General features: G+C 44.3%; 1 protein-coding gene across 1 annotated transcript in view; it reads left to right on the forward strand.

Annotated features, from left to right (window-relative positions):
* The window catches only part of MKLN1 (muskelin 1), an 83,082-nt gene that overhangs the window by 15,238 nt on the left and 52,322 nt on the right, over nt 1-15,522 (forward strand). Inside the window, exons 2-4 of the mRNA XM_077469257.1 lie at nt 5,074-5,143; nt 5,312-5,454; nt 14,296-14,384. Coding sequence (XP_077325383.1) covers nt 5,074-5,143; nt 5,312-5,454; nt 14,296-14,384 — 302 coding nt within the window. The remainder of the gene's footprint in view (nt 1-5,073; nt 5,144-5,311; nt 5,455-14,295; nt 14,385-15,522) is intronic.

The following is a 15,522-nucleotide window of genomic DNA, read 5'->3' on the forward strand; positions in this document are numbered from 1 at the left end:
AATTTCTTTTGTACCCTTCTCCTGACGGATACCTTTTAAACAGTGAGATCCCTCTGAAACGGACCATGGCTTTTGCTGTAGGATGCAACTAAGGAAATGTCAGGAAAGGCCTACTAGAACAGCTGAACTTTATTTGGGGTTATTCAGAGGCTCTTTAAATGATAGCAGATGTGTACTGACTCCTATTTAACATGAGTTTTAAATATGATTGCTTAATTCTGAACCCGGCTACATCCCCAGTCATAAGAGGGTGTGCACACTTATGCAGCCAAGTTATTTTTGTTTTTTATCTTTACTCAAACCCCCCCAAAAGATTTCAGTTTGTTTTTCAATTGAGTTGTAAAGTTTATAAGTCACATTGAAAGGTTGAAAACGTTCTGAAATTATTTATCTTTTGCCTCATGTTTTTACATCACAGAAACCTGACATTTTAACAGAAGTGTGTAGGGAGAGATTTTATATACATACATACATACATACATATATATATATATATATATATATATAGTGGGGGGACATATTTATTTGATCCCCTGCAGATTTTGTAGGTTTGCCCACTTACAAATAAGTTAAGGATCTAAAGTTGTTACCATAGGTGTATTTTAAATAAGACGGAATATCAACCAAAAATCCAGAAGAAACCCATGCAAGCTTTATAAATTGAGTTCAGTGAGTAAAATAAGTATTTGATTCCTAAGCAAAACATGACTTGGTGGAGAAACCCTTTTTTTGCAAGCACAGAGGTAAGACATTTCTTGTAGTTGGTGACCAGGTTTGCGCACACCTCAAAGGGTTTTGGTCCACTCTTCTTTACAGATCTTCTCGAAATATTTAAAGCGGTGTTCCACCCACAAAAAAAAGCTTAAAATTCTTAAATAAAATTAAAAAAAAATTTGAAAAAAAAAATGTTTTTAACTTGCCTCTAAATGCCTGTTGGTAGGGGGTCCCTTGTAGTCTGCCTCCTTCAGTGCCTGGGCTCCTGACGTCACTTCCCCTCGGTGCAGGAGGGGCTCAGCTGTACCCCCTCCCACTTGTCAGTAATCTGGGACACTTGACAGGTCCCAGATGACTGTGCGGCCAATCGCTGCACGTGGCGGCGCTCGCGCATGCGTGTGCCCACAGTTGCAATGCCGGCGCCGCAGAGAGGAGGGAAGGATAAGTGGGGCTTCGTTCCCCAGCATTGCTGGATCCTGGGACAGGCAAGTGTCCGATTATTAAATGTCAGCAGCTGCAGTATTTGTAGCTGCTGACTTTTTTAAATATTTTTTTTTATTTATAAATTTTTTTTTTTTTTTTGGTTAAACTCCTCTTTAAGGTTTCATGGCAACTCAAAGTTTCAGCTACCTTCATACATGGTTGGGGTGTGGTGGGGTTTTTTTTTTTTTTTTTGATTAAGGTTTGGAGACAGGTTAGGCCACTCCATTACCTTAATGTGCATCTTCTCGGGACACTCCTTTGTTGCCTTGATGGTATGTTTTGGTTCATTGTCATGCTGGAAGATCCATGCCTGCCCTGTCTTCAGTGTTGTGGCTGAAGGAAGAAGGTTCTCATCCAAGATTTCACAATACATGGCCCCGTTCATTGGCCCCTCAATGCGGCAAAGTCAGCCTGTACTTTTAGTAGAGAAACGGCCCCAAAGCATTGTGTTTTCAACTCTGTGCTTGACTGTAGGAATGGTGTTCTTATGGTCATAGTCAGCATTTTTCTTCCACCATACACAGCAAGTCGAGTTAATGCCAAAGACCTTAATTTTGGTCTCCTCTGACCACAGCACATTCTCCCAATCCTTCCCTGAATCATTTAGATGCTCATTGGCTTCTTAAGGAGGAGGACTCGCTGTGTTTTGAAAGAAGAAAAATGCTGACTGACATTCTATGCATTAAGAAAAAAAACCTGTGTGCAGCGGCCACCTTCAGCCCCTATAAAACTTGCCTGAGCCCCATCTAAATCAAGCGATGTTGCAGGAGTGTCTCGGCTGCCTAGGACTCCCCTCCCTATTGGCTGCGACAGCAGCGTGGTGCCATCAGCTCCCGCTGCTGTCAGCCAATGAGGAGAGAAAGGGAGCCGGGCCATGGTTCTGTGTCTGAATGGACATGGAACTGTGGCTCGGCTTGGGTGCCCCAAACCACTGCATAGAGCAGAGAAGTTTAACATGTTTCTCACAAAAAAAACACATCTAGTATCACTTTAATCCTATAGAAAATTTATGGAGGGAGGGGAACTCTGGGGCTCCATGCAAGATCTCACCTTTTTATAGAGTTTTTCAGTGATCATAAGAACTGTGAGAAATCAGCCAAGAACTACATGGGAGAATCTTTTCAATGATCTCAAGGCAGCTGGGACCATAGTCACCAAGAAAACGGTAACGCACTATTCCTTGAAGGACTTAAATCCTGCAGTGCCAGCAAGGACCCCCTGCTCAGAATACATGTAAAGGCCCGTCTGAAGTTTGCTAATGAACATCTAAATGATTTCAAGGAGAACTGGGTGAAAGTTGTGGTCAGATGAGACCAAAATCAAGCTCTTTGGCATCAACTCAACTCGCCGTGTTTGGAGGAGGAGGATTGCTACCTATGACTCCAAGAACACCATCCCCACCGTCAAACATGGAGGTGGAAACATTATGCTTTGGGGGTGTTTTTCTGCTAAGGGGACCAGACAACTTCACTGCATTAAATGGATGGGGCCATGTACCATCAAATCCTGGGTGAGAACCTCCTTCCCTCAGCCTGGACATTGGAAATGGGACATGGATGGGTATTTCAGCATGACAATGACCCAAAACACATGGCCAAGGCAACAAAGGAGTGGCTTGAAAAGAAGCACATTAAGGTCCTGGCATGGCCTAGTCAGTCTCCAGACCTTAATCCCATAGAAAATATGTGGAGGGAGCAGAAGGTTTGAGTTGCTTCGAAACCTTAATGACTTGGAGAGGGGAGATGCAAATCCATTTATAACTTTTTTGAAGAAGTTTTTCTGGAATTTTTTTATTTTTTTTTTGTTCTGTCTCTCTCCCTGTTAAACCTATCAAAATTAAATTAATTAAATTTCTAGATTGATCATTTCTTTTTCAGTGGGCAAACGTACAAAATCAGCAGGGGATCAAATACTTTTTTTTCCCGCGTGTGTGCAGGAACCCCAAAAAGTCTTCAAATATTGTGAAAAGGTCAGGTCTGAGCATGTAGGCACTTTATAAAATAATCTAGAGTAGGTGACTCATGAGTACATGTCTCATGAGGTATTGCTCCTCACACATTCACAAATTATCAGGCAATTACTGACCATGTATGAGTGGCGTACTGAGCTGTGTGTTTTCTGCACTGTTTATACTGACATGTATGGACAGTGTACTAAGCTGTATGTGTGCTGTACTGTGTATATCGACATGTATGGATGGTGCACTGAGCTGTACATGTATTGCACTGTATTTCCTGATATGTAAAGAAATGATGCATTCTGTATGCAGGCCAACTAATCGATTATGTCGAATTATTTATTTCAGCCCTACAGCTGATCACAGATTGGGGGGAGGGGATAATTGAATCGACCCTTTACCACGCAATCCACTGTGTCTAATCACAGCCCATAGCCCATCACGATGTAAACACACACTTGCTGGTTATCGCCATTCTTTTCCTCATGCTGTTACCATGAGAGGAGAGCCGGTTACGAGCATTATTATTATTATTATTATTATTATTATACAGGCTTTATATAGCTACAGCAGTTTGCACATCGCTTTACAACATGAGGGCAGACAGTACATTTACAGTATAATTCACACAGGCGGAATTGGAGGGGCATGCTCATTGGAGCTTATACTCTCTCTCTAGAAATGTGTGAAAAGGGACATCAGTGTCTCCTCATGAGCGCACATCGCTGACGGAGAAAAATTACTCATTTTGCAAAAAATTTTTTTTAACAGAAACTAACATTTTTTTTTTTTCCAGTGGTGATTAACCACTTCTCTACCTGCCCGTAGTCATGACATCCGCAGGTGGGATCTCCCATCCTGGGTGGACATTATGACGTTTCGGCTTCCCGGCGGCATAGGGGGTGCACATGCACCGCTGTATCACTCAGGAGCTGATGTGCGTGCCCGGTGTGATTACTGGTGACAGAACGGGAACACAGATCCATGTCCTATCAGGGGAGAGGAGACAGATCTTGTGTTCCTAGTATATAGAAACACGGATCGGTCTCCTCCCCTAGTCAGTGTGTCCCCCCCGTTAGAATCACTCCGTAGGTAGCACAGATAACCCCTTGATCGCCCCCTAGTGTTGACTCCTTCCCCGACAGTGACATTTATACAGTAATCGGTGCATATTTATAGCACTGGTCCCAAAATAGTGTCAAGTGTCCGATCTGTCTGCCACAATGTCAGTCATGCTAAAAAGCACAGATCGCCGCCATTACTATACTAGTAGAAAAAATAAATACTAAAAATGCCATAAATCTATCCCCTGTTTTGTAGGTGCTATAACTTTTGTTCAAACCAATCGATTTACGCTTATTGTGATTTATTTATTTTTTACCAAAAATATGTAGAAGAATACATATTGGCCTAAACTGAGGAAAACCTCCCCTTTTTATTTTACTTTTTGCCAAAATAAATACCCCCCCCCCCCCCCCCCAAAAAAAAAAAAAATTCTTCTATCCCACCCCCCCCCCCCCACCCCCCTGTGGTTTTTATTTTTTTACGCAAAAAAAAAAGAGGTGGTCAAATACCACCAAAAGAAAGCTATTTGTGGGGGAAAAAATTATAAAAATGTAATTTGGTTAGTGTTGCATGATCACTCAAATGCGACAGCGCTGAAAGCTGAAAAATTGGCTTGGGCAGGAAGGGGCTAAAAGTAGGCAAGTGGTTCATTGAATTTGCTATCAAACTTAAACATTTCTATGATTCCAGAGTTTTGTGTTTTTATGTTTTCAGTTTTTGAATGAGTGGGTTGACAGCTGCAGTGTGCAACTTCAAGGGAATGTAAGATCATAGCTGGGAATGTTGTTTTGTTTTTTCTATGGCGCAAAATTCAATTCCTTTATAACTTTATTTAAAATTTTGATTTTTAACAGAAACATTTTGGTTGACAAGCCTAATGATCAGTCTTCGAGGTGGTCTTCTGAGAGCAACTACCCCCCTCAGGTAACCCTATTTAGTAAAATGTGATATTGGTACAAAATACCATACATGATCATTTCCAGTTTAATTGAAAACCTACTTTTTGCTGTTCTGTGGTGGTAATACTTGGCAGAGGGCTTTACATTTTGTCTTGGATTCTAACCAATGTTCTATGTTTTTTTTGCAATCTAGTATCTCATACTGAAAGTTGAAAGGCCAGCCATTGTTCAGAGCATCACCTTTGGAAAATATGAGAAGACTCATGTTTGTAATTTGAAAAAGTTTAAAGTTTTTGGTGGCATGAATGAAGAAAACATGACAGAGCTTTTATCAAGGTAATAGAAGAGGCTGTGTTTCACCGTTTTTTTTTTTTTTTTTTTTTATATTTGTGATGAGAGCCAGACAAATGCAGATCAAGTCTAGAGCTATGCATTTCAGGGGTCCAGTTTTGTGGAGCACGCTAATTTCTGTAACTCGCAGTACTTCCAATAATGGTCATGGCGCCTCCAGGATAACTGCGTGTAGTTTAAGCTTTTTGCCTGAGTGCCTCTGGAGCTTTGCAACCCAGGGCACCCTTTATAAGCAAGTACATTCATCTTGCCTTCCTAGCCTCAGTTTGTCATCCAGTGATGTCAATCACATTGAAATGCTAGTAGATAAATGAGGGAAAAAAGGCAATTTTTTTTTTTTCTGTGTATGACTATAGTTCTTATACTCTCACACACGTGCAATAGTGGTTACCAGCACTCCATCCAAAATACATGCCTTGGTGCTCTACACAAATATAGTCAAGATGAGGTAGACACTCAGGTTTTCCACAGAAGTAACACAACAAAAACTAGTTTTAATAAACTGATTTTTCAGTGGACCTTGAGAAAGGCAGGTTGTGACCTGCCAAAATATCTGTTTAGTAAATCGGCTTTTGCTTCTGCTTGTTTTTGGATGGACCATTTTACATTAAGTTCACTAGTCTGGGGTGGAGGAGAGATCCACCAGATGGACTTTTCTGAATGAAGAAAATTTAAAGCGTAACTAAAACCAAAAAATGTATATATTGTATCTTGCCAATCCATTGGATGTGGTGACTGTCAGTTTTTTTTTTTATTTATTTTTATTTTTTTTTCTTATTTTCAGGCTTTTATTTCCTTATTTTTACCAGTGGTCAGATAATTACATACCTCTTTGTCTTAAGCCTGGGACACACGGGCAGAATATCAGCCGGTTCAGAAATGAGCTCCCATTCAGCCTGTCCGACAGAAGGTGGCTTAACTGGCATACTGGAAAACCAGCATCTGATCAGTGCTGGCAGCCAATGGCTCAGAGTGCTGACTGGCATTTTCTGTCGTCGGGGGCAGTACGCAATAGTTCAGCTGGGAGATCGCTGTACTAAAATTGCATAGTTGGTAAAGCAAGCTCCTCCCACGTTCCTCCAGTTTTTTTTTTTTTTTTTTTTTTTTTTTTCATTCAGCCCGCTATGGGTATGTACTAGGTTTGAGTAGCTGCACTCACTCCTCCACTGTATCGATCTGTGGAGGAGCAACTTTTGTACAGTAACAGTGTCAATCAGTGAAGATTTTCATTTGCAAATTTTTAGCACTGATCGCTGTATTGGTGTCACCCCACGGGAGGACAGCTGCCCCACCGTCAGTGTCTCGACTGCGATATTGCAGTGGACAATCAGACGCTAACTGACACTTGACACTTTGCTGGAACCAGTGACACCAATATAGCGATCAGTGCTAAAATTTTGCACCATCACTGTACTGACACTGTCTGGGAAGGGGTTAAACATCTAGGGCGATCAAAGGGTTAACTGTGTGCTTAGCCAGTGTTTGTGTGCTGTTAGGTGCTTTTACTAGGGGATGAGATGGATTTTTATTCCCTGCCTTGCAGGAACAAAAAAATAAATCATCTGTCCCCCTGTCGGAATGGAGATCTGTCAGATCTCCGTTCTGTGTGCTAATCACAACAGAAGCGGCCCGCTGGTGGCACGCCCCCTGCAGGTGGAAGTGCAGAATTGCGTATGTATGTATGTATGTATGTATGTATGTATGTATATCTCTCTCTCAGGGCTAGACAAAACCCGGGCGCCAAATCTGATCAGCGACTAGAATTAGCGACCTGGGGCAGCACAGGTGGGGTTTGGCACCCTCTTGTGGTGGTCGTTGGTATGACAACCAGCAATGCTAATGGAGCTTCCCCTGCCTGTTTTTCTCCTTCCCTTTTCTTAGAACCCCTAAACATTATATATATGTTTTATTTAGGGATGCACCGAATGGGTTTTTTGGTGCCGAAACCGATACCGAAAATGAAAAATACACTAGGCCGAAAACCGAAACCGATACCGAAACAGCACCGATACCGAAAATGACTGTTTTCAAAAAATATTTTTATACAGGAGATGGTCAGAGACTGGGGACATGATACAGGAGGTGGTCAGAGGCTGGGGACATGGTACAGGAGGTGGTCAGAGGCTGGGGACATGGTACAGGAGGTGGTCAGAGGCTGGGGACATGGTACAGGAGGTGGTCAGAGGCTGGGGACATGGTACAGGAGGTGGTCAGAGGCTGGGGACATGGTACAGGAGGTGGTCAGAGGCTGGGGACATGGTACAGGAGGTGGTCAGAGGCTGGGGACATGGTACAGGAGGTGGTCAGAGGCTGGGGACATGGTACAGGAGGTGGTCAGAGGCTGGGGACATGGTACAGGAGGTGGTCAGAGGCTGGGGACATGGTACAGGAGGTGGTCAGAGGCTGGGGACATGGTACAGGAGGTGGTCAGAGGCTGGGGACATGGTACAGGAGGTGGTCAGAGGCTGGGGACATGGTACAGGAGGTGGTCAGAGGCTGGGGACATGGTACAGGAGGTGGTCAGAGGCTGGGGACATGGTACAGGAGGTGGTCAGAGGCTGGGGACACGGTACAGGAGGTGGTCAGAGGCTGGGGACACGGTACAGGAGGTGGTCAGAGGCTGGGGACACGGTACAGGAGGTGGTCAGAGGCTGGGGACACGGTACAGGAGGTGGTCAGAGGCTGGGGACACGGTACAGGAGGTGGTCAGAGGCTGGGGACACGGTACAGGAGGTGGTCAGAGGCTGGGGACACGGTACAGGAGGTGGTCAGAGGCTGGGGACACGGTACAGGAGGTGGTCAGAGGCTGGGGACACGGTACAGGAGGTGGTCAGAGGCTGGGGACACGGTACAGGAGGTGGTCAGAGGCTGGGGACACGGTACAGGAGGTGGTCAGAGGCTGGGGACACGGTACAGGAGGTGGTCAGAGGCTGGGGACACGGTACAGGAGGTGGTCAGAGGCTGGGGACCTGATAAAAGAGATAAGTGCAGCCAGTGTTGCCCCCCAGTGATGCAGCCAGTGTTGCCCCCCAGTGATGCAGCCAGTGTTGCCCCCCAGTGATGCAGCCAGTGTTGCCCCCCAGTGATGCAGCCAGGTAATCAGTGAGTACTTACTGTCTTGGTGCATCCCCAGTTGTAGGTGTAATTCTGGGAGGTGATCCTGTGTTTACTAACGGAATGTCCGCTCTTATCAATAGTTTTCTTAGATAAACACATCAGTCTAATGTAAATAATCTTATCAATATGTGGCAATGCTGTGAAAATCTCCTTCCTCTGATGCAGCCAGCGATGCCCCCCTGCAGTGAAGAGAGCCGTCTGGTTGAATAGAGCGCCGGGAACATCACAGCTTTAATTTCAATAGCTGTGTGTTCCCCGTCGCGTGCCGTCACACACAGCCCCTCCCCCTTGTCCAGGCACTTTGATAGACAGATCACCCGTCCAATCTGGACAGGTGATCTGTCTATCAAAGTAACCCCGGACAAGGGGGAGGGGCTGTGTGTGACGGCGCGCGACGGGGAACACACAGCTATTGAAATTAAAGCTGTGATGTTCCCGGCGCTCTATTCAACCAGACGGCTCTCTTCACTGCAGAGGGGCATCGCTGGCTGCATCAGTCCTGCGCTATTCACCCCCATCATGGGAGGCACCAGGGGCGGGGTGGGGGCGGAGTTCCGCTCCAGGCCCCGCCCCATTTTCGGCTCAATTATCGGCCGTTTTTTCCTTTCGGCAAATTGCCGAAAAGGGCATTTTCGGCCGATATGTTTCGGCGGCCGAAATTTCGGTGCATCCCTAGTTTTATTCTAACACCCTAGAGAATAAAATGGTGGTCGTTGCAATACTAAAAAAAAAAAAGTTTTTATAGTTTGTTATACATTTTGGCACTAGTGGGCACTGGCAAATGACACTGGTGGGCACAGATGAGATGACAGTGGCTCTAGCTGTTCGGGATAGATGTCCCTCTGATAGAAGTTGGTCGTCTGCTTTTTTATTTTATTTATTTTTTCTCCTCGTCTGCTCCTGTATACATCACATGATCAGCTTTCATTGGCTGACAGCTGATCACATGGTAAGGGGTCAGGATCAGCCCCTTGCTGTAATCTGATTAGCCGAGTCTTGCAGACTCCCTAATCAGAGTGTGCCCCGCAGGCAGCTCATGCATGGGAGGATGTACATGAATGCCCTTCCATCAATTTGGGCCTGCGCTGTAGCCCTCTTTTGACTATAGCACGGGTGTGAAGAGGTTAAAGTAAGTTGAAGATTTAAAAAGAAAAAAAAAATTAGATTTGCTGGCCAGATCCCCAGGTGAAAATAAAGAGAAGGCACCCTGAAAACGAACTGATGCAGCTACCACAACTAAGAACTGGCCAACTGCAATATAATGGTGTTTTGGGCTTTCTTTGTTTAACCACTTGTTTACTGGGCACTTAAACCCCCCTCCTGCCCAGACCAATTTTCAGCTTTCAGCGCTGATGCACTTTGAATGACAATTGTGTGGCCATACAACACTGTACCCAAATTGCATTTTTATCATTTTTTTTCCCCACAAATAGAGATTTCTTTTGGTGGTATTTAACCACTTCCCACCCGGCCAATGCACATATATGGCCGGGTGGGAGCCGTCTACTTCTGATAGGACGTTTAGGAACGTCCATCAGAAGGAGCGGGATCGCGCGCGTGCCCGCGCAGCGGCGCAATCCCGATGCGCCCGTGTCACCCAGACACGGTGCATCTCAGATCGGCAGGAGGGCTCTGTGATTGGCCCTCCTGATCACATGACGGCCGTGTCCAATCACGGCCATCATGTGATGTAAACAAACAGCCGGTTGCTAGGCAATCGGCTCCTCCTCTCCTCACACAGAAGTCATCGCTGAGGAGAGGAGAGCAGATCGCTGCAGCCGGCTGATGATCAGTGAGTATGAGCTGTTTTTTACAGCTTTTTACTCACTGATCGCCAGTCTAGTGTAAACACAAATCACCACACAGTACAAACACACCACACAGTATAAACACAATGTCCCCACACATGTCCCCAAAACATACATGTCCCCAAACAATAAATACACATGTCCCTAATAATAAAAACATGTCCCCCACATATGTCCCACTAAAATCACATGTCCCAATGATTATCTGCACACATATGTACGTGATCACCTGCACACATGTACATGATCATTTGCGTACATATGTCCGTGATCACACAAACCAATTATTATACACTTAACGGAATTTTTTTTACCAAAAACATGTAGCAGAATACATTTTGGCTTAAATTTATGACAAAATTTGATTTTATTGGATTTCTTTTAAAATAGAAAAAAGAAAATATTGTTTTTTTTGCGCTTATCGCAAAAAAATAAAAAATGGAGTCGTGAATAAATACCACCAAAATAAAGCTTTATTTGTGCGAACAAAATGATAAAAATTTCATTTGGGTACAGTGTAGCATGACCGCGCAATTGTCACTGAAAGCTAGAGCGATGAAAGCTGAAAATTGGGCTGGGAAGGAAGGGGGCGAAAGTGCCCTGTATTGAAGTGGTTAATTACAGCTGGGATTTTTATTTTTTGCTAAACAAACAAAAAAAAGATGCAAAAAAAAAAAAAACTATTTTCTTAGTTTGTTATAAAATTTTGCAAACAGGTAATTTGTCTCCTTCATTGAAATGTGCTGATGAGGCTGCACTGGTGGGCACTGATAGGCTGCACTGATAGGCTGCACTAATAGGCACAGATAAGGCAGTACTGATGGGTGGCACTAAGGGGCACTGATAGGTACCACTGATGGGCACCGATATGTGGCACTGGGGTGCAGCACTGTTGTTGAGGCAGATTTTGGGCACTGATGGGTGGCACGTGGGCACTTTTTTATTAGGTGGCAGGGGGCAGGTAGGCACTGATAAGCTGGCCATGATCGGGACTGATGTCCCGATCACGGCCGCCGGTGATCGGCTTTTTTTTTTTTTCTCCTCGCACTGACAGCGCGAGGAGGAAAAATAGCCGATTACTGGCTCTGTTGTGTCACATGATCAGCTGACAGCTGATCACGTGGTAAGGGGTCGGGATCGACCCCTTGCTCCGATCCGTGATCAGGCGAGTGTCCATAGACTCGCTGATCAGAGCGCGCCGCGCACACCCCTCAGGGGGTGCACAGGCCGCTCGTGCACGGGACGAGGTCAATAGACATAGTCCCAGCAAAGCAGGTCCGCGCTGTAGCCATCATTCGACTATAGCGTGGATCTCTAGTGGTTAAAGCAAGAGGAAAGTTTGCCATATCTGCAAATTTCCACTTCAAAGCTGAACTCTGAGCACAAGAACTGTTCATCAATAATGTAAATAAGTCCACCTCCTGTGTTCGGTTTTTGTTTGTTTTTGTTTTTTTGTTTTTGAGCCAACCCTACTATTGCCTAGTAAAAGCAGCAGAAACCTCTCCGCTATGCTTTCTACAGCCCAGAGCGGTGGTTATGAGCTAAAGTGGGGCCTCAAATGCGAGCCCCTGAGATCGCCAAACGGACACACATAATACTCAATATATGTAATGCTTGAAAAAGGGCTGTCAGACTGCAGACCCAGTAGAGGAAAGGAGGGTCGGAGTATAGAAATGCTACATTTTGGCTGGGTATATGCTGCAGAAGTCAATATGAAACTGTATGTAACATGAGGCTAGTAGAGATCAATGCTATTACTTTAATCCAGGGGTAGGCAACCTTAAAGAGGTGGAGATCTACCTGAACAACACGGGAGAAGTCGAAGATCACCAGGCACAGTGTCTCCCACCCACAGCTGATTTAAAGTGGAAGTAAACTCCCCTATCATTTTCAGCCAAGGAAGCTGCCATCTTTGCCTCTGTTTAATCTTCAACTGCTATGGTGCTGCACATGTGATTCATTATGACACCAGCCATTGGATGGTTTGATCGTTTGGCTGAGAGCACAGCCAATGTGCAGTTAGCATTCCCGGCATGCCTTTTTTTTTTAACTGTTTAAATCAATGGGTTTACTTCCACTTTAAACCTCTAATTGCTGTACTACCATGTTGCAATCATGTGCATTGCACAGCAATCCATGAGTTTAAATCAGGAGCTGCAGCATCCTTGGGACTTAGTCACACAAAGTTGGGGGGGGGGGGGGGGGTGGTATAACAGCAGAATATAATTTAAGTCTATGGCTAAGATCAGCAAACCTGTAGGAAAGCTGCAGGTACACTGCACCCGTAAACCACAGCGCATCAGTGTGAAAGCAGCCCTATACCATAATGCCCAGTGTAGTGATTCACACTGACCTGAAGATCTCTTCTTTCCTGCTGCTGGCACCACTCTGGAGGCCACTAGCCGGGATAAGAGGTGGAGTGCCGTTTATATGGGTCAGGAGCCAGCACTACAGAGGAGGCATCCGCTTATGTAACTCTTGCTCCCTATTCCAACTTTAACTGTACAAGTAGTCCTGCGTTATACTTTGTTTGATGCTCTGGAATGGCAGGTCAGCAAGCCCAGACAGAGATCTACCAGTCACGTCAGATCTACTGATAGATTGCGATCTACAGGTTGCTGACCCCCACTCTAATCAATGTCAACCACTACATACTGCTGAGGTCAGAGGTCTGCACAATCGTATACTAAAGGTCCACAGGTTAGGCACCAATGGCCTAGAGCAGGGACATGCAATTAGCGGACCTCCAGCTGTTGCAAAACTACAAGTCTCATCATCCCTTTGCCTCTGGGAGTCATGCTTGTGGCTGTCAGTCTTGCTATGCCTCATGGGACTTGTAGTTCTGCAACAGCTGGAGGTCCGCTAATTGCATATCCCTGGCCTAGAGCATAGCCATGAAAGGATACCTACAGGTCCACTTTACTGCAGGTTACTTACAGAAATATGGAGGAGGGAATTATTTTGAAACTGGTCACCCTGCACAAAGAGCACAGCAATGACCAGACTTTTATTACAGAAAGCTCCTGCATGCAGGCAAAGTTTCACACTGGATTACTTCAAAGAGCTGGAAGAAATATACAGTAGACATTTTATTTAAACTTTTTTTTCTTTTCTTTTTTTTTTTTTTTTTTTTTACAAATAATTTAAGCAATACTTGATTACCCTGGAGGTCAGCTCTGATTGTGTGTTGTGGATGAGCACTCTAATCCTGTGCTTGATCTAATTTTGGTTTCTTTGGAGGCAAGGTGTCCAACTCCATGCGTTTTTTTTAAAATACAATTTAAAAATACAAAATTCAACTTTTTTTCACCATCTATCTATGAAGTTCCAAAATGATGATCCTGCTGGTTTCATAGTGTGATTGTTTGCTGGCACGCTAACTAATGACAATGGCAGAAGGGTGGTAGCCAGGTATGTTGCAACATCTAAAATAATAAGCAGTGGCAGCATTGATGTTTCACATGGTGAGGAAAGGAATACAATCTTGAATGTTTCGATTTGTTAAAGCTATTGGAGTAGTGTTTTAGGCTCTGTTCACATTGGTGCGATGCGGGAACCCTGCAAAATCCACTGCAGGTTCCCGGATCGCACCTGACTCGCAGGCAGTTCATATTGCCATGTGCAAACCGCTGGGAATATCAATACAATGTTAATGGCACCCCCAAATTGGTTTGAGTATGGCAGTGCGAACTGTCAATTCGGACAGGAATCGGACCACATGGGTGTGAGAGTGCACCAGTGTGAACTCAGCCTTATGGATGCTGTAGCCTTTGATAATTCTTTCATTTTTCATTTAATACTAGTGTGTACCAAAAGTCTTCGGTGTGTTTTTCTCCATAGTCAAAGTTGCAAACTCTAAATTCTACTAAATGCATACTTTTAAGCATGCTCTTTTTTTCAGTGGCCTGAAGAATGATTATAACAAAGAAACATTCACATTGAAGCATAAAATTGATGAGCAGATGTTCCCATGCCGATTCATTAAAATAGGTATATTACTAGTTTGTGTCAGAAGTTGTTTAATGATGTATACTTCTTAGCCATAACCTAATCTTAGTCAAGGTTTCACTGTTGTAGTTACAATATCAAGTAATTTAAACACGCTGCAAGCAAACTTTTGCATAAGTCATTAAGACCCCTTTCACACCACACCGCCCTTTGCGTCGGTGGTAAAACGGCGCAATAGCGGCGTTTTGCCGGCGGCATTACAGCGCTGCCCCATTGATTTCAATGGGGAGCAGCGGTGGAGGAGCGGTAAACGCACCGCTCCTTCACCGCTCCTTCACCGCTCCAAAGAAGCTGCTGGCAGGACTTTTTTCTGACGTCCTGCCAGCGCACCGCTGTAGTGTGAAAGCCCTCTGGGCTTTCACACTACATACAATGGTGTAGCTTCTTTAGGGTGGATTGCAGGCGCTATTTCTAACGCTATAGCGCCTGCAAAACGCCCTGGTGTGAAAGGGGTGTAAAGGCAAGCAAACTTTTGCATAAGTCATTAAAGTTTTGAAATGTAAACAAACTTTTTTGTTTTCACTTTAAGGATTGATGTAACTCTTCCTTATCATTTAAAGCAGAACTATACCCTCCTATCCTTTACAGCCGAGGAAGCTGCCATCATGGCCTTTATTTGCATCTGCAATTTGAAGCTGCCATGGTGCTGCATATTTGCTCAGTGATGGCATCAGCCATTCGATAACTTGACAGTTCACCTGAGATAAGAGCACAAGCAACTGTGGCAGTTATCATTCACGTCACGCCCTTGAATGTAACCGTTTTGGAAAATCGTTATAATCGATTTAATTCCGCTTTAAGGAGACATTTGATCAACATTTGGTAAAATGTTTTGCAGTCCATAGTGTTCCAGAAAGTTTTTTTTTTTTTTTTTTTATTATTTTTTATTTTTTACAGTCTAATATTTGATGTTGTAATGTTTGTTTTTATCACCTAATTATCAAATAGTTTTTTGCAATGTACACTTTCTGTGAAGCATTAGGCCCCTTTTAGTGCGGTTTGACCACACAGTGGATATAGCGCAGTGTACCATCCTATCTCCTGTGGTTTTGGTGCGCCTTCAGAACACAGTGGGAAAGGGTAGCTAACCTGCGCTACATGCATGGTGCAGTCAAACTGC

Source organism: Lithobates pipiens, unplaced genomic scaffold, assembly GCF_037356315.1.
Source record: "Lithobates pipiens isolate NorthernLeopardFrog02 unplaced genomic scaffold, aLitPip1_a1.2 Scaffold_8, whole genome shotgun sequence".
In the NCBI taxonomy this organism is placed as follows: domain Eukaryota; kingdom Metazoa; phylum Chordata; class Amphibia; order Anura; family Ranidae; genus Lithobates; species Lithobates pipiens.